General features: G+C 37.0%; 1 protein-coding gene across 1 annotated transcript in view; it reads left to right on the top strand.

Annotated features, from left to right (window-relative positions):
• The window catches only part of Cfap47 (cilia and flagella associated protein 47), a 272,610-nt gene that overhangs the window by 7,441 nt on the left and 246,930 nt on the right, over positions 1-18,239 (top strand). Inside the window, exons 7-8 of the mRNA XM_052731290.1 lie at positions 2,003-2,130; positions 13,577-13,812. Of these exons, the coding sequence (XP_052587250.1) occupies positions 2,003-2,130; positions 13,577-13,812 (364 nt within the window). The remainder of the gene's footprint in view (positions 1-2,002; positions 2,131-13,576; positions 13,813-18,239) is intronic.

Below are 18,239 nucleotides of genomic sequence, written 5' to 3'. Positions count from 1 at the left end.
AAAATCAGATTTTTCTTAACATTTCTAAATATTTCTAGCTTGTTTTAAGATTTCCGATATTCCTAAGTATGATAACCAATAGTTTTTTAAATTAAAAAAAAAAGCCCTAGACCTATTGGAAATGGGTGGTGGAGGTGAAGTTTTAGGTTGTTTTGAATTGCATAAATTGATTTGTGCAGCCCAGAACTTGCTGCAAGAATAGTGATGTGTATGTAGTATTTTATAGATGCCACCAGATAGGAAGTGATGTTCTTACCTGGACAAAATTCTTTCTGACTGAATACCATCAGTGTTAACCAATAGTACCTGTTTCCTTTAATGAAATACTTGCAGTGTATATTTTTACAGTTCTTTTTTACTTGCTTTTGTTATTTAAGCTGAAAATACTTTTGAAGATGTTAACTATATGGTAAACAGTACAATCATATTGTAGTCTGTTTGTGTGTAAACAACCTATCCATCCATAAGAATTTACCTCTGTGAGAGGGTCTTGTGTAGTGTACTTTCATTACAACATTGTCACTAGTGATATGAGATTTTTGAGTGCTGAGTTGTGTTTTATTTAAGAGGATGTGATGGTTAGTTTTAATTATCAACTTGATAGAACCTAGGATGACCTGGGAATCTCAATCATTGATTGATTATCTACATTAGGTTGGCCTGTGGTCATGTGTATAGGAGAGTGCCTTACGCGATGAGGGAAGACCCATTCTGAAAGCGGGTAGCACTATTTTCTGTTTTACGATCTTATGTTGTATAAGAATAAAAAAGGCTTACTGAGTACTAGACATACATGCATTTATTTCTCTCTTTTCTGTACTGTGTCTATGATGGGACTACATTTACATTTAAAACTGCCTTGCATCTTTGCCTTGATTTCCTTGCTATGATGGAATTTGACCTGAAATTGTGAACTAAAATAAACCTTTCTTGTCTTGGTTGCTTTATCATGTCAACAAAAACAAAACTAAGGCAGAAAGCTAATCAATAATTGCCCTACTCATGTAATCAAAAATTGTCTTAATGATACTTTTGTATAGGAAATTTGTCTGGGAAATCTATAAGGTTATGTAAAACAATACAAGATTATTATGTTATTTTATGTGTATATATGTGTATGTTATCTGATTGTATAGGTGGTTGTTGTGGGTGCTGATGTGGGTGCTGGGAACCAAGCCTGGGTCCACTTAACTGTTGAGCCATCTCTCCAGCCTCCTCCACACATACATACTTTGAAAGAAATCCAAGTATTGTTTCCTATGACAGCATTTTAACTTCGTTTGAGAGTCTAGCATGGAAATATAGGTGTGAATATTTGAAGTTTTTGTTAAATATAGTTTTAAACACACTATATTTGTTCCAATATATTTACACATCAAATTTTTGTGGATTTGAGTATCCACGGGCAGATGAGCTAATCTGTAAGTAAGCTAGATAAATACAGTCAGTGACCAGGCCTATGTTGTAACCTATCTATCTGTACCTTTTTTCCTGACTGTATTGTTTTCATTCTTCCATTACATTTTTCTAAGAAGATCTGACTCATATCAAATTATGTTCTCTAATTGCTTGTCTACTACTAGGGACTTCATTGGTGGAAAATATGAATTTAGTTCACTAGAGGGAATAAATGTGTAACAGAAGTTACTACTAGGGGAAATATGACTTACTATAGAGACTGATCACAGTCCTTAGCTAACAATGAATTCTGTCTGGAAGAAAAATACATTATAGACACTGTGGCATGTGATGTAGGTTTTGGCAAGTGGGGATATTATGTTAGTCTTGTTTTAGAAATATTTGTATTCATTCATTTTTTTTCCTGAACTTTATACTCTGAGATCTTCTGTTAGTAAATTTGGGCAATGGATAAATAACAGTTGTGTTTTTATTCCTTTCCATCTGTTTGCATAGATTTAAAGATTAGATAGGTAATTTATATTGACAAGTGGTAAAAATATGTGACTTCTGCTTTAAAAATAACCAATTGTGATATTTACAGGCTAGTAGTTGATATTAAAAAGGATGTTGGGCCTTCACATAGGCAAGACTATTCACTCTTTGTGAGATTTGATTCTGTGGGAAGTAAAGATGGATTTTTGAGAGATGATAACTCTGACACCATGAAAAGTAAGTATGAATTGAACAAGATCATTAAATATGTAGCAGTTAAAATTCTTCAAGAGAAAAAAAACAGCACGTGTGAAGGAATAGGGAGGAATTGAAGGGGAGTAAATGGGAAGGAATTTGGTAGAAGCTCATTATATGCATGTATGACATTTTCAAACAATAAAAAAGAAAATAATGAGCATCAATATCTTCAGAAAAAATATAAATTGCATACTTTTTACATTTGAACAAAAATGCAGACCCTTTCATGGCTTTAATATACCATCTGTGGCATGTGAAGGTAACCTTGAAACCATTTACATTATTTCCAGGTTAGAATTTAGATGACTTTAGATAAACATCATGATCTTGGAACTTGAGAAATTAAAAACAAATATTTTTATTTTCTATATGGCAATGTTTGTTCTTAGGACTTGACATAAAACAAATGAGCCATTCTATTTTGACCAGACCTTTACTTCTAGAATGTTACATACAGTAACAGTTAAAGAACAAAATTGAGATCTAGTAAGCAGAGTATACTGTCTTTGGACACATACTATGAGGATTTGAAGGGCATGTATTTTGTAGCTCATATAACAAGAGGCATTACATTTTTTTTTGCAATTGCAGATAGTTTTGTGTTGATTGGAGGTAAGCAAATATGTAATAGTACTTGAGTCACTTTCAGTAAGTTAGATCAAAGATGAATGAATAGTCAGATTGCAAATGAAACTCTGAAAGAAATGAACTACACCCTGGAGATGTAAATCCACCCTGTAACTTAGGAAAGCCAAGAGTCTAGAAGATTTGCAGGCTAGTATGATAAATGGTGTTACTAAGTTTAATTAAACTATTATACAGGTTAATCTTGCTAGTATGGCAGAAATGTCTTACTGATATTACTTATGTCATGCCTTGTCATATGAACTATGTTTACTGATCACAGAACATTTGCTTGAAGTTTTCTGGTTAATGCAGCTTTTTAAAATTTTATCCCCATTTATTGAACATAGACTCTTTTTTAATACAGTTTTCCTGAGTTGAGTTTTTCCTTCCCTTACACCTCCCTGTTCCTCCCTACCTCTCTTCCTGCTGGATCCATTCCCTTTCTGTTTCTCATTAAAAAAGAACAGGCTTCTGAGAGATAACAACTAAACATGAAAAAGTAAAATATATTAAAATGAAGCAAAAACTATCACATCAAAATTGGACACAGCAACCAAACAGGAGGGAAAAAGAGTCCTAAAAGCAGGCACCAGAGTCACAGACTCATTAGTTATCACACTAAGGAATCCCATAAAAATATTAAGCTTAATACACAGAGGAGCTGGTGTAGTCCTTTTAAGGCCCTATACTTGCTGCTTCAGTCTCTGTGAGCTCATGTGCCCCTTGCTTAGTTGATTCAGAGGACCTTGCTCTCATGGTGTCTTCCATCCCCTCTGGCTCTTACATTCTTTCTGCTTCCTCTTCTCTCCTTTTCCAAGGGCTTCCCTTATTTCTGAGTGGAAGGATTTAATGGAGACCTCTCATTTAGACACTCTCTTTACAAAATGTCTGGCTATGAGTGTCTGTATCTGTTCCCATGTACTGCCAGAGGAAGCCTCTCTGATGATGACTGGATAAGGCACTGAGTATAGCATAGTATCATTAGGAATCATTTTATTAGTTTTCTTTTTCTATTTTTTTTTTAGACCAGCAGTGGTTGGTTTTACCCTAGGTCTCTGGGCTATCTAGTCTCTGGTTCTCGGTTACCCAAGCAATGTTTGGTATTTTTTTCCTTCTCGTGGAGTGGGCCTTAAGTCAAACCAGACATTGACAATTTCTGTGGCACCATTGCTCTAATATATTTTTCAGGCAGAACAGATTATAGGCCAAGATTTTATGGCCAGGTTGGTGTCCATCCTTGGCAATGGGGCCCTGATGTCAGTTTTCAGAGAGCAATACTTTGTCTTAGAAACAGTCTGAGTTGTTTGGGAATTTTCAAGGGACCACTTTGGCCAACAACTCAACTGAATGTAACTCAGTCCCTCCACTGGAAGCCACACCTGGTAACAAGAAATGGCCAGTTGAGACTCCATGTGCCCCATTCCCAGGAGTTCTCATTAGGATCACCTTCATACATTCCAGGAAGTTTCTACTACACTAGGTTTCTACACCACCCCCTCCAAATGGCCCCCAATTCCAGCCATCTCTCCATGAACTCTCTCCTTCCACTTGTTTTCCCCCACACCTGATTTCCCTGCTCCTGTCCCCAACTTAACCCAAGTCTACCCTAAAAATCTGTTCTGTTTCCCCTTCCTAGCAAGATACATGCATGCTCCCTAAACCCCTCCACTTTAACTAACCTCTCTGTATCTAGGGATTGTAGCTTAGTTATCATTTTCTTAATGTCTAATATCCACTTAGAAGATAATGCATACCATATTTATTTTTCCTGGTCTGGGTTACCTCACTCAGGATGATTTTTTTCTAGTTCCATTTATTTGCCTGAAAATTTCATGATGTCATTTTTTTAATAGCTTGAGTAAACTGTGTACATGTACCCCATTTTCTTTATTTGTTCTTCTGTTGAGGGACATGTAGGTTGTTTTATGTCTGTTATGAATAAACCCACAAAGAACATGATCATGCAAGTGTCTTTGTGGTAGGATGGAGCATTCTTTGTGTATATGCCCTAGAGTGCTATAACTGAATCTTGAGGTAGATCAAATCCCAATTTTCTGAGGAACTGCAATACTGATTTACATAGTGGCTATACAAATTTGCATTTCCACCAGCAATGGAGGAGAGTTCCCCTTGTTCCACATCCGTGGCTACATGAGCTGTTACTTGTGTTACTGATATTAGCTTTCTGACAGGTTTAAGTTGGAATCTCAAAGTAATTTTGATTGCCAATTTCCCTGATGGCTAAGGATGTTGAGTTTTTCTTAAAGGGTTTCTCAGCCATTTGAGATTCCTCTATTGAGAATTCTCTGTTTAGATCTTTACCCCATTTTTAAAATTGGATTAGTTGTTCTTTCTTTTTTTGATATTTAGTTTCTTGAGTATTTTGAATATTAGTCCTCTACTGAATATCTTTTCCCAGAATGTAGACTGCTGCTTTGTCTAATGGTGTCCATTGCCTTACAGAAACTTTTCAGTTTCATGAGGTTACATTTATCAATTGTTAATCATAGTGTCTAGGGCTATTTGTGTTCTGTTCAGAAAGTCTCCTGTGTCGATGAGTTGAAGGCTATTTCCCACATTCTATTCTATCAGCTGTAGATGTGTATCTGGTTTTATCTTGAAGGACTTGGTACACTTCAAATTGAGTTTTATGCAGGGTGGTAAGTGTGGATCTATTAGCATTCTTCTGCATGCAAGCATCCAGTTTGATCAGCACCATTTTTTGAAGATGTTGTCTTTTTACAAGGTGTGTCTGGCTTTTTTTTTATTTCAAAAATCAGATGTCCATATATGTGTGGATTTATGTCTGAGTCTTCAATTCGATCCCATTTATCAAGATGCTGTTTTTTTTTGTGCAAATTCCTTGTGGTTTTTATTACCATAGCTCTGTAGTATAACTTGAAATCTGGAATATTGAGACTTCTAGCAGTTCTTTTATTGTTCAGGATTGTTTTAGCTATCCTGGGTTTTTTAATTTTTTCATATGAAGTTGTGAATTGCCCTTTCAAGGTCTGTAAAGAATTTTGTTGGTGATTGCATTGAATCTGTAGATTACTTTTGATAGGATGGCCATTTTTACTATGTTAATCCTACCTATCCATGAGGATGGGAAGTCTTTTCATATTCTGATATCTTCAATTTCTTTCTTCAAAGACTTGAAATTTTTATCATAAAAGTCTTCCACTTGCTTGGTTAGTTTCCCTAAGATATTTATATTATTTGAGGCTGTTGTCAAAGGCGATGCTTCCTTGATTTATTTCTCAGTCCTTTTGTCGTTTGTAAATAGGAGGGTTATGGATTTTTGTGAGTTAATGTTGTGTCCAGCTGCTTTGCTAGAAGTGTTTATCAGCTGTAGGAGTTCCCTGGTGGAATTTTAGGATCACATATGTATACAATCATATTATCTGCAAATAATGATACTTTGACTTCTTCCTTTCCAAATTATATCCCCTCAGTCTCCTTCAGTTTTTTTATTGCTCTAAGACTTCAAGTACTATATTGAATAGATATGGAGAGCCGACAACCTTGACTTGATCCTGATTTTTGTGGAATTGCTTTAGTTTCTCTTCATTGGATGTTGGCTATAAGCTCACTGTAAATGGCCTTTATTATGTTTAGGTATGTCCTTTGTATCACTGATCTCTCAAGGACATATGTCATGAAGAGGCTTAGATTTTTTTAAGTCCCTTTTGCAACTAATGATAGGTCATTTTTTTTCTTAAAGTTTGATTATATGGTGGATTACAGTGATTGATTTTCATATATTAACCATCCCTGCATCTGGGATGAAGCCTCCTTGATCATGGTGGTTGTTCTTTTTGATGTGTGCTTGGATTCAGTTTACAAGTGTTTTTATTGAGTATTTTTGCATCTATGTTCATATGTTCATAAGGGAAATTGGTCTGTAATTCTCTTTCTTTGTTGAGTGTTTATGTGGTTTGGCTATTACGGTAACTCTGGCTTCATAAAATGAATTTGGCAATGCTCCTTCTGTTTCTATTCTGTGGAACAATTTGAGGAGGATTGTCAATAGCTTATCTTTGAAAGTCTGGTAGAATTGTGCACTGAAACCATTTGGCCCTGGCCTCTTTTTGGTTGGGAGAATTTATTGACTGCTTCCACTTCCTTAGGGGTTATTGATCTATGTAAAATGTTTATTTGATCTTGATTTAACTTTGGTAAGTGGAACCAATGAAGAAAAATTATCCATTTCTTTTAGATTTTCCAGTTTGATGGAGTGACAGACTTTTTTTAATTTGCAGTTTGATGGAGTGACAGGTTTTTAAAGTATGTCCTTATGATTCCCTGGATTTCCTGGGTGTCTATTGTCATGTTCCTCTTTTCCTTTCTAATCTTGTTAGATATTCTTTTTTATTCTCTTGTTAGATATTTTCTTTCTGTCTTCGATATTCTCTTCTAGTTAGTTTGGATAAACATTTGTCTATCTTGTTTATTTTCTCAAAGAAATACGTCTTTGTTTCATTGATTCTTTCTATTGTTTTCTTCGTTTCTCTTTCATTAATTTCAGTCTTGAGTTTGATTATTTCCTCCTGTCTACCCCTCTAAGGTGTAATTCTTTTTGTTCTAGAGCTTTCAAGTCTTCTGTTTAGTTGCTCATAAGAGATCTCTCCAGTTTCTTTTATGTAGGCACTTTGTGCTATGGAATTTCTTCTTAGTACTGCTTTCATTTGTATCCCATAAGTTTGGGTATGTTGTGCATTCATTTTTATTGAATTCTAGAATGTCTTTATTTTCTTTATTTCTGTCTTGACCCATTTTTTTATTCAGTAGATAGTCGTTCAGTTTCCATGAGTTTGTCGGCTTTCTGTTCTTTCTGTTGTTGTTGATAACCAGCTACCTGTGGTGGTATGATAGAATGCAGGGAGTTATTTCAATGTTCTTGTATTTTTTGGGATTCGCTTTGTGTCCAAATATGTGGTCAATGTATATTATTTTGTGTTTGGGTGAATTTTTCTATAGATATTTGTTGGGTCAATTTGGTTTATAACATTGTCACCTCTACTATTTCTCTGTTTAGTGTTTGTCTGGATTACCTATCCTTTGGGGAGTGTTAGGTTTTGAAGTCTCCTACTATCAGTGTGTGAGGGTCACTGTATGATTTAAGCTGTGGTATTCTTTCTTTTACAAACTTGGGTACCCTTGTGTTTGGGGAATATATTTTAAGAATTGAAATGTCATCGTGGAGGTTTTTTTGTTTTCCTTTGATGAGTATATAGTGTCCTTCCCTATCTCTTTTGATTAATTTTGGTTTATGTCTATTTTGTTATGTATTAAAGTGGCTACAGCTGCTTGGGTCTTAGTCCTTTTGTTTGGAGTTGTCTTTTTCTAATCCATTACCCTGAACTGATGTCTGTCCTTGATGTTGAGGTATGTGTCGTGGATGCAGCAGAAGGAGGGATCTTGTTTTCTAACCTGTTCTGTTTGTCTGTGTCTTTTTATTAGACAATTGAGATCATTGATATTGAGAGATTGATTGTTGATCCCTGTTCTTTCATTGTTGTTGTTTTTGGTGTTTTTCTCATTTCTCTCTCTCTCTCTCTCTCTCTCTCTCTCTCTCTCTCTCTCTCTCTCTCTCTCTGAGATTATTTATTTCCTGTGTTTTCATGGGTGTGTTAGCCACTTTAGATTGGTGTTTTTCTTCCAGCACAGTGGTTCTGGACCTCCCTAATGCTGCCACCCTTTAATACAGTTTCTCATGTTGTGGTGACCTCCAACCATAAAATTATTTTTGTTGTTACTTCATAACTGTAATTTTGCTACTGTTATATATTGTAAAATATTTAATATGCAGGATACCTGATATTCAACCCCTGTGAGAATTTGTTCTACCCCCAAAGGGGTTGAGACCCACAGTTTGAGAGCTGTTGTTTTAGCATCTTCTGTAGAACTGGGTTTATAGATAGATATTGTTTAAATTTGGCTTTGTCATGGGATATGTTATTTTTCTCCATCTATGGTGATTGAAAGTTTTGCTGAGTATTGTAGATTTTTTAAAAACTGTTTTGGGGGTCTGCTACACAGCTCCCAGATAAATACACTGTGACTTATTCTTACTTATGAAAGCCCAGCCTTAGCTTGGCTTGTTTCTAGCCAGCTTTTCTAACTTAAATTATCCCATTTCTCTTTAACTACCTTTTGCCTCGGGGCTTTTTTACCTTTCATTATTCTATATATCTTTCTTTCCTTCTTATTCCATGGCTGGCTTTGTGGCTGGGTGGCTGGCCCCTGGTGTCCTCCTCTCCTTCTCCTATTCTTGCTCCTCCCTCCTCTCTTTTTTCAAGCCTATATTTCTCCTCCTATTTATTCTCTCTGCTCTGCTTATTTCTCTTCTGCCTACATATTGGCCATTCAGCTCTTTATTAGACCAATCGGGTGTTTTAGGCAGGCAAAGTAACACAGTTTTACAGAGTTAAACAATTGCAGCATAAAAGAATGCAACAGATCTTTGCATCATTAAACAAATATTCGACAGCATAAATGAATGTAACACATCTTTAATGTTCCACAACAGGGTGTAATAGTCTGACCTGGCATCTGTGGTCTCTTAGAGTAGTGGCTCTCTGACTGTGGGTTGCAGCCCATCGTGCATTGAATGACCCTTTCACAGGGATTACCTAAGACCATTGGAAAACAGGGTATTTACATTACAATTCATAACAAGAGCAAAATTGCAGTTATGAAATGGCAATGAAAACAGTTTTATTTTTTGGGATCACCACAACATGAGAAACTGTAATAAAGGGTTGTAGCATTAGGAGGGTTGAGAACCACTGTCAGAGAGTCTGCAGCAAATCTGTCCAGGCCCTTCTGGCTATTATAGTCTCCACTTTTAGAAGGTAGATGCTATTCTAATAGTCTCCTTTTTATGCTACTAGTTCTTTTTCCCTTGATGCTTTTAATAGTATTTCTTTGTTCTGTATGTTTATCCTTTTGATTATTATGTGGTAAGGGGACTTTCTTTTCTGGGCCAATCTATTTAGTGTTCTGTATGCTTTTTGAATCTTTATAGGCATCTCCTTCTTCACATTAGGAAAAATTTCCTCTATGATTTTGTTGAAAACTTTTTCTGAGCTTTTAAGCTGGGTTTCTTACTTTTTTTCTGTAACCATTATTCTTACGTTTGTTTTTTTTCCAGTGTCCCAGATTTCTTGGATGTTTTTTGTCAGGAATTTTTTAGATTAACATTTTCTCTAACCGACGTATCCATGTTTTTTTCTGTCAAATCTTAAATGTCTGAGATTCTCTCTTCCATTTCTTGTATTCTGTTGGTGAAGCTAGCCTCTTGTAATTCCTATTCAAATTCCTAAATTTTTCATTTCCAGAATTCCTTCATTGGGTTTTCTTTATTGCTTCTAGTTTCATTTTCAGTTCTTGAACAGTTTTAATCATTTCCTTCATCTGTTTGTGTTTTCTTGGATTTCTTTAAGGGATTTGTTCATTTCTTCTTTAAAGACCTTTATCATCTTCATATAGTTGGTTTTAAAGATTTTTATTATGCTTCAGCAGTGTTGGAATGTACAGAGCCTGCTGTGGTGAGATAGGTGGGTTCTAGTGGAGACGTAGTGCCCTGGCTGGTACTGATTGTGTTTTGCTGGCATCTAGGCATATTGGCTTAGGGTGATTATAGGGTTAACTGCTGCTGATTTCTGGGTTTGTCTTTACTGCGTAGGTGCTTTGTTCCTTCTTTTCTGTTTTGTCTCTGGATTTTTAGAGAGCGTGATGGCTGTGTGTTGCTTGTTTTTCTGTCTTGCTCAGCTGGTGTGTTCCCAGTGAATGCCTGCTGGTGTTGGAGGCTGGGCTACTGTAAGGGTCTGAGAATCACTGAAGGAACACCCCAGGCTCAAATAGTATGCAAACACAAAAAGCATTTATTCTGCAGGAAAGGCCAGCTTGCAGGGGTTGATCATCCACACAAAATGGTGATGATGACCCAGACAAAGGTGCGCAGGCCCTTTTAAAGGGGACTTGGGGAATTCTAAGTATCTCCTTTCTAATTAGGCAGTCAGGAACAGTTACATGGGACACATGTTGATTGGACGGGGCTAATGGCAGTCATATCCATTGAAGGTCTTTTAGTCATGTATGGTCAGTAACAGCTGTATCCTGTAACTTTGGGTCTCTGCCTTATAAGGCCAGGTTTGAAACTGTTTAGCTGATTGGCCAAACGTGGCTGGGGGACTTCCTGTGCTCAGGCTTAGGTCATTATTTACAATGGGGGATTGTTCCATGTCTAAGGTGGAGACAAATTCCGACCCCTTTATTACTGAGATGAGTTGGAGGAATAAAAGTTGGAAGAGAAGATCTTTGTGATCCCTTGGGGATCGTGTCAGTTAGGAAAGGAAGATTGTACTGTCTTTCCTGCTATAAAGTTAGGGATCAGACTGGGGACATTGGATCTCAGGAGCACTAGGGGACATGTGGGACTGCATTCAGCTTATGTGTTGCTCTGGGAGGAGCAGACCTTGGGTTAGCAGGGGGTGCCTCCTCTGGTTGTGGTCTGGGACAAAGCAACAAGTGGGTAGGAAGGTTAGAATGGGAAGATCTGTGGGGTCCACAGGAGGTGTGGGTGAGGAAAGGCAAGGCTGCCATGGGCATTCTGCTCCAGAGCTTGGGATGAGTCTGGGTGATTGGATCCGGGGGAACAGAGAGAGAAGAGGTCTGTGTGTGTGCAGCCTACCTGGTTTTCTGGCATACTTGTTGGTTAGCAGGGGGTGTCTGCAGGAGTTGGGGGCTGGGAAAAAGCAACAAGTGGAGGGAGGCAGGTTGGAAGGGGTAGATCTGTGGAATCCACAGGAGGTGGGAGCAGAGGGGCATGGAAGGCTGCAAAGGGTGTTCTGCTGCAGAGATTGGGGATTGGATCTGGGGGAACAGAGAGCTTCTAATAGTTAGAGATGGTTATTCCATATTTATCTTACAGCTGATTTATAGCCTAGAATTGACCAGTGTGAACACCAGTACGAAAAATACATTCTTTTCTTGGGTTCTAGTTACATTTCTCTTCATAAAACTGTTCTATCATCCAAGTAGAGAGTACAATCTGTTGTGGGTCAAAGACCCCAAGGACCACTCCATAAAAACGGAGTCCAAATTGGAGACTCTAAGTTGGCTGGAGACTGCCTGGAGAGAAACATTTCTCACAGAGCAGCCCTGACTGTTTTCTACATGGAGGCTTTAAAGGCAAAAACTACATCCTGATTGACAGTTGCAGGGGAAAGTAGAAGCAAGCAAGCTGTTTAACAGATGCAGAAATTGACAGTTAGCTGGGGCATCTTGACCACAAGTCCCTGGGACAGAGTTAAGTAGTTTTCTAAGGGACATTCCCATAGGAGTGTGTGTAAGCAGGGAATCAGCTCTGAGTCAGACCTTAGATGTCTACAGCAGAGACAAGATGGAGGAATCTTGGCTTGTCACACAATCCATAGTTCCTTTCTTATACCGAATGTCTCAACCCTAAATTTTATGTGCTTTCCAAGTGTGTGTTATTCCATCATGTATGATTTAATAATCATTCTTTTTCATATGTGTATAACCTTTGGCCCATTTCCCATAATGATTGAAGAGGAAAAACTAATCTCTTTAACTTTCATATTACTCACTCACCCCAGTGGGTTATGATGTTTTGGTATTTTGCTGAATTTTGAAATTCATTCAGATTCTAACAATCTCCATGCCACACACCTTTCATTCAAGTCTCCATTCTTTCCAATTTCATCTTTACATAAAGGATGTAAATACATTGAATGATCTACTAGATATGTCCACTAGATTATCCACTAGGCACTGGCTCATGCTAAACTAGGTTTCTTATCTAGCCCAGAACTACTGCCTCAGGATGATGCTGCCTACAGTGAACTGGATCATCCTGCATCAATAAATAATTAAGAGAAGCCCCACTGAAATGCCCACAGCCAACTTAATCTGGACAATTCCTTGGATGACCCTAGGCTGTTTCAAGTTGTCAATTAGAGCTAACTAGAAAAATTTCAAAAGAATTCCTAGTTTATTTTCTATAACTAGCTCTCTTCTTCAGTCTTCATTAATCTCCAGAAATGGCAATTCTGTCCTTTCAGTTGCTCACACATGCACTAAAGGATATATGAACAAACAAATAAAACACAGGAAGGAAAACATTAGTGTCATAATTTAGCATTTGTTGATTGTCCTGTCTTCTATCCAATATATGGGCAAAGATTATTTACTCTATACTCAAGCATGTATCTATAACCTTCACTGTTCCTGACCATGTTTGTACAATTCTCCTGAAACAACCATAGCTGGTCCCTTATGGCTTTTTGAATGTGAGAAGCAAGTGCCTATTTCATAGCACTTGACTTTGTTCTTTCAGCTTGGAATACACTTTTTATGGATGTTTCATTTATTTTGAATGTTTGCCCAAATGTTGATGTATAAATAAAAATGGCCTGTTTGAATATCTCTACCTAAAACAGTATCCCCAAGACTTTGTGTTATGTCTCACTCTTTGTCTTTACATGTAGCTTCTACCCTCTGTGAGAGTTGGAAATGTAGTTACTGTCACTATTACATCTCTAGATTGTAGATGCATCAGAGCAGCTTTTCCTTTATTCATAGCTGTGTCCTCAAGACTCAAAATTATGTGTAGCATGGAGAAGGCAGTCAGTGGTTTTGCTGAAGATTGAATGAGCTCCTTATTTCCCATCATGTTTTTTTAAAAGTAATACTATGTGGGGTAAGCAAATATATTTTTGATTCTCCAAACACTCCTCACTGTGTTCAATAGGTATTATTGCTTTTCCAGGTAATCAACTTCAAAAAGTAGAATTAGCTTTGACAGGCTCTGGACTTCCTGTCATCTTACAGTTTGATCCAGGAAAAGTACTTACTTTTGCACCTTGTTCCATGGGTGAACATTCGGATATTCTATGCATTGTAAGAAATCATTCCATATCACTTCCTGTGATGTACCGTTTTCAAAAAACTGCACACTTTAAAATGGATCCAGAACGGGGCAAAATTGATGAAGGTTGTATCCAGGTAAGTTAGCTTATTCTTTGCCTTCCTTCCATAGCACTTCAGCTATTTTTTTCCTTCCAAAATATTATACAGAGGACTAAGAACCACATTTGATCTACTAGTGTTTGTGAAGTATGTCTCATATGTGGCCTAGAATTAGTTATAAATCCAGTTATAGAGAATCTATAATTCTTTGTTAAGGGTCTGCATTGTGCCAGTGAAAGCAAATAATGTTCAAGTGCAGTATGAAATACAGTTATTGCTTCTAAAACAGTTTTATTTTGTTAAGGACTTATAAGACATATACAGAAACAGGTATAGCTTAAGAAGAGTGTAGAATGTTAAACAGCATCTGTAATGTAGTGTTATCTAAACTCAACAAGCGTTTTATTTCCATTCAAGAAGGTTTTTATGGAACAATCACATGAGCAATACCTTCCAGATTTAGTCAAAATTTGAAATTTGAAACAGGTAATAGTTACCTAGTTTGCAACTTGTTGTGTTGGGGAAAAACAAAACAAAACAAAAACTGTGGACCCTAAGACATTCTTGTTAGAACCAGGCCAGCTCCCATGTTTCAGGAGCTATTTTAATTGTGGCTAGCCAGTCTGACAACTCTTTTCTAGGAACTCTAAAACAGAACTTTTTAAGCATTCTTTACTGTTTTTGCTTGAGCTGATTTTATGTGGCCCTAGGAATGTAAACTATGTGTATAAATTTAATGCTTGTATGCTGAGGAATGATGGCAGAAGAATATCAAAAGTCTTCATTTTCTATAATAACACAGAAAAACTTGTGGGTGCAGTAAAAAAAGTGCAACTTGAAGCATACAGTGGTCAAATCTGAGCCCATGTGTTTCAGGCACTATCCATTGTTGTTATGTCGCATGGTGCACACACAGTGCAAAGTGCATTTTGTACATTCTGTACATTCAGAAGCAAGGCTCTGGTGAAGGTTTCTGCTGTAACACAGACTAGTGCTACAAGAAAAATCTCAGCTTAATTACACTTTTAACTTTCATTTACTTTTTATTCTTTGCATATTCAAAAGCTTTTTATTGTTGCCAAATATTTGTGTCCTCCCCCCACATCCTGAGTTAGGACCCCACATACGTTTGTGACCTAAGTCAGGGCTTGGAATTCTATGGTTTGTTGGACTGCCATTCTAATCTTAGAAGTTCCCCTTTCTTTATGAAAATCAGATGTGTTTTGTCAAATAATTTGTCTTTATTAAGTGGTAATAGGTTTCTCCTCCATTAAGATTCATTATATTGCTATTTAGATATTAAAAGCAAAATGAGCCGGGCGGTGGTGGCGCATGCCTTTAATCCCAGCACTCGGGAGGCAGAGCCAGGCAGATCTCTGTGAATTCGAGGCCAGCCTGGGCTACCAAGTGAGTTCCAGGAAAAGGCGCAAAGCTACACAGAGAAACCCTGTCTCGAAAAAAACAAAAAACAAACAACAAAAAAAAAAAAGCAAAATGAATCCATACTTTGATGTACTATGGTAACCCTTTCCACTAGATTTTATATGTATAGATAGATAGATAGATAGATAGATAGATAGATAGATAGATAGATATATCTTCACCACAGGGGGCTTGAGGGTATTTTATAGGACAGAAAAGGGAACTTTTAGGGTGTATGATTCTATCTTCAGATCTGTTCCCCTGTAATCTCAAACGTTGTAAATACCAATGGAGTGGAGTTGTAAATACCAATGGAGTATGTTGTCCTTCTTGTTAGGAGCTTCCTGGTTTCTAACTGCCTTCAGATATAATCAGTGTACCAATGTTCCTGTCCAGTTTCTCAGCTCACCTGATGCTTTTAGGTTATTCATTGACCTTCCAACAGATAAGTAAATTGACTCTTCCTGATGGGTTCACAACACGCCCCCACGGTTGGGCGTGTTTGTACATGCCCGGCGGACCTGGACACTTCCGCCTAGCCAGTTCCAGGTCAAAATAGCCATTTCCGGATCAAGGTGTCTTGCGTGACCAGGATCCGTGACTTTGCATGGTTGCGTAAGAGCGCACAACGCAACCATGTGATCTGCGCAGGCGTGGAGTAGTTACGTCGACCTGTGTACGCATGTACGCCACACAGCCTTTATAAGCTGGCGCCATATTCCCGGCTCCCTCTTCTTCTTCTTCTCTACACACGTGTCTTTTCCACAGGCCTGGGCACTCGTCTGTCCCTTTCATCTTAATAAAACTCTTGTTAGCGGATTCTGTCGTGTTTCGTGACATTTCCTCGGAGGGTAAGAGCGCCACAAAATAGCTAACACTTCCACCCCCAGAAATTCTGTTTTCTGTCCTATAAAACTCACAAGGCCCCTGCCCCTCAGCACTCAATCTCCACTCCCACAGAAAGACTACTGCCCTTTATTGGTCTAGTAAAGGATGATGGATGCATGTTCATAAGGGGACTTGAAATGTATTTGTTTATCTAGAAATGTTTTGGTTTTGACTCTTCCATATCCATTATTTTCAACTAATATTTGCTTTGTTTGTATAACGTTTCTCTTGCAGGAAATGTATAGACTTTTAGCTTTTATCTGCTATACCAATTTGTGATTTTTTTCTTAGCAGAATGAGCATAGATTTATAAAGCAAAAGTGATAAATCACAAAAGCATGAGGGTCCACAAGGGAAGAATGCCCCAATTTGTGCCTTTTAGTCAATTTACGATTATCTATTCACTTAATGATAGATATTTAGGTTCATCCTATAAACCACTCATTCCTTAGTTATTCTGTAATCAAAAGAGTGGTTAATGTATCTTTTAAACAAGTTGATTTAGTTTTCTTTACAGAAAAGCAATACATACATATTTATATTTGAAATAGAATACTATTTAGCGTTCAAACAGGAAATCCTGATATTTGCAACGTTATGGATGAGCTTGGGTAATATGCTAAGAGAAAGGAGCCAGATACAAAGACAGGCCATGACCTCTTTAATGATCTCAATTAGATCTGGAATGCAAACTAGCATATTTGGTCAGGAAAAGTATACTTAACTAATTAAAGCAAAGTACAGACTTGAGATTTCCTTAGCAAAAAACATGGGATCTTGGTTAAAGGGTATAAAGTTCCAGTGAGAGAGAATGAATAAATTAAGAAGATCTGTTACTACAATATGGTGACTAAGCTTAATGTGCTATGTTATGCAAAATTGCTTAGAAACTAATATTTAAATGCCATTGCCATAAAAATTACGGATAAGTTAATTAGCTTGATTTAATCATTTATATATATTGCATACATATAAATATATGATGAAATTGGTCATCTATACTTTAAGTTGTCAGGGAAATGTTAAAAAATCCATTTGCATTTAATAAAGCTACTACTAATGTAGGGTATGCATCTGCTATTTTCTTATTTTTGGTAATTCAGTGTTTTTAAATATCTCTATTTTTAAACAGCTATTTTGTTAAATTAATTTGTTTCTCTGTTTTTTCTATCTGTATTTGTTATTTAATGTTTTAATGGTTTCTTTGGCGGGGTATATTTAACAACTTCACTTACCAGAGCATAGTTCAAACTAACACTGGCTTTATTTTAATGCTGTGCAAAAAACATTGCTTCAATATAACTGTCCTATCTTATATTTAGGCTGTTGTAATCCAAACTATGTTTCTTTGGTAGAAGCCTATCATGTTCTTGAATAGTCATTGTTATGTTTTTTTATTCATTGATTTTTATTAGTGTTTGAGGTTATCATACTAGGTATAATGGCTGTCATCATTGCATCTTCGTGTGTGTGTGTGTGTGTGTGTGTGTGTGTGTGTGTGTGTGTGTGTGTATGTATGTGTATGTGTGTACTAATACTTTGTTCTAGTTCATTACCTTCCCCCATTGCTCTCCCTAGTTCTCTGACCCTTCTTGCTGACTTCTTTCCTTTTTCCAGATTTTATAAACCAAATAAATAAGAAAACACTGCAATTAAAAACACAGTTCTGGCCGGGCGGTGGTGGCGCACGCCTTTAATCCCAGCACTCGGGAGGCAGAGGCAGGAGAATCTATGTGATTTCGAGGCCAGCCTGGTCTACAAAGTGAGTTCCAGGAAAGGCGCAAAACTACACAGAGAAACCCTGTCTCGAAAAACCAAAAAAAAAAAAAAAAAAAAAAAAACAGTTCTGTGTATGTGTGTGTGTGTGTGCATGCGCATAATTTCCTTTACTTCTGTTCTTAGTTGGTTTGTCCAAATTACTTTTATAATTGTCAACTGTCCTTTTGTTTCAATGGAAGGATTCCCTTTAGTACTTTCCTAAAAGAACTTTATTTGCAATACAGTCTCCCCTTTGATGTTTATTTGGAAAGATCTTCATTTATACTTTAGTTTTGACTGGGAGTTTTTGCTAGTTATAAGATTTTGAGTTTCTAATTTTTTTTTCAGTAAGGTAATCTTTTCCCCCTGCTTCCCCGTCTCCAATAGTCTTAATG

Source organism: Peromyscus californicus, unplaced genomic scaffold (genome assembly GCF_007827085.1).
Source record: "Peromyscus californicus insignis strain IS unplaced genomic scaffold, ASM782708v3 Scaffold_10__1_contigs__length_136768540, whole genome shotgun sequence".
In the NCBI taxonomy this organism is placed as follows: Eukaryota; Metazoa; Chordata; class Mammalia; order Rodentia; family Cricetidae; genus Peromyscus; species Peromyscus californicus.
This window is presented reverse-complemented; position numbering and strand designations above follow the sequence as displayed.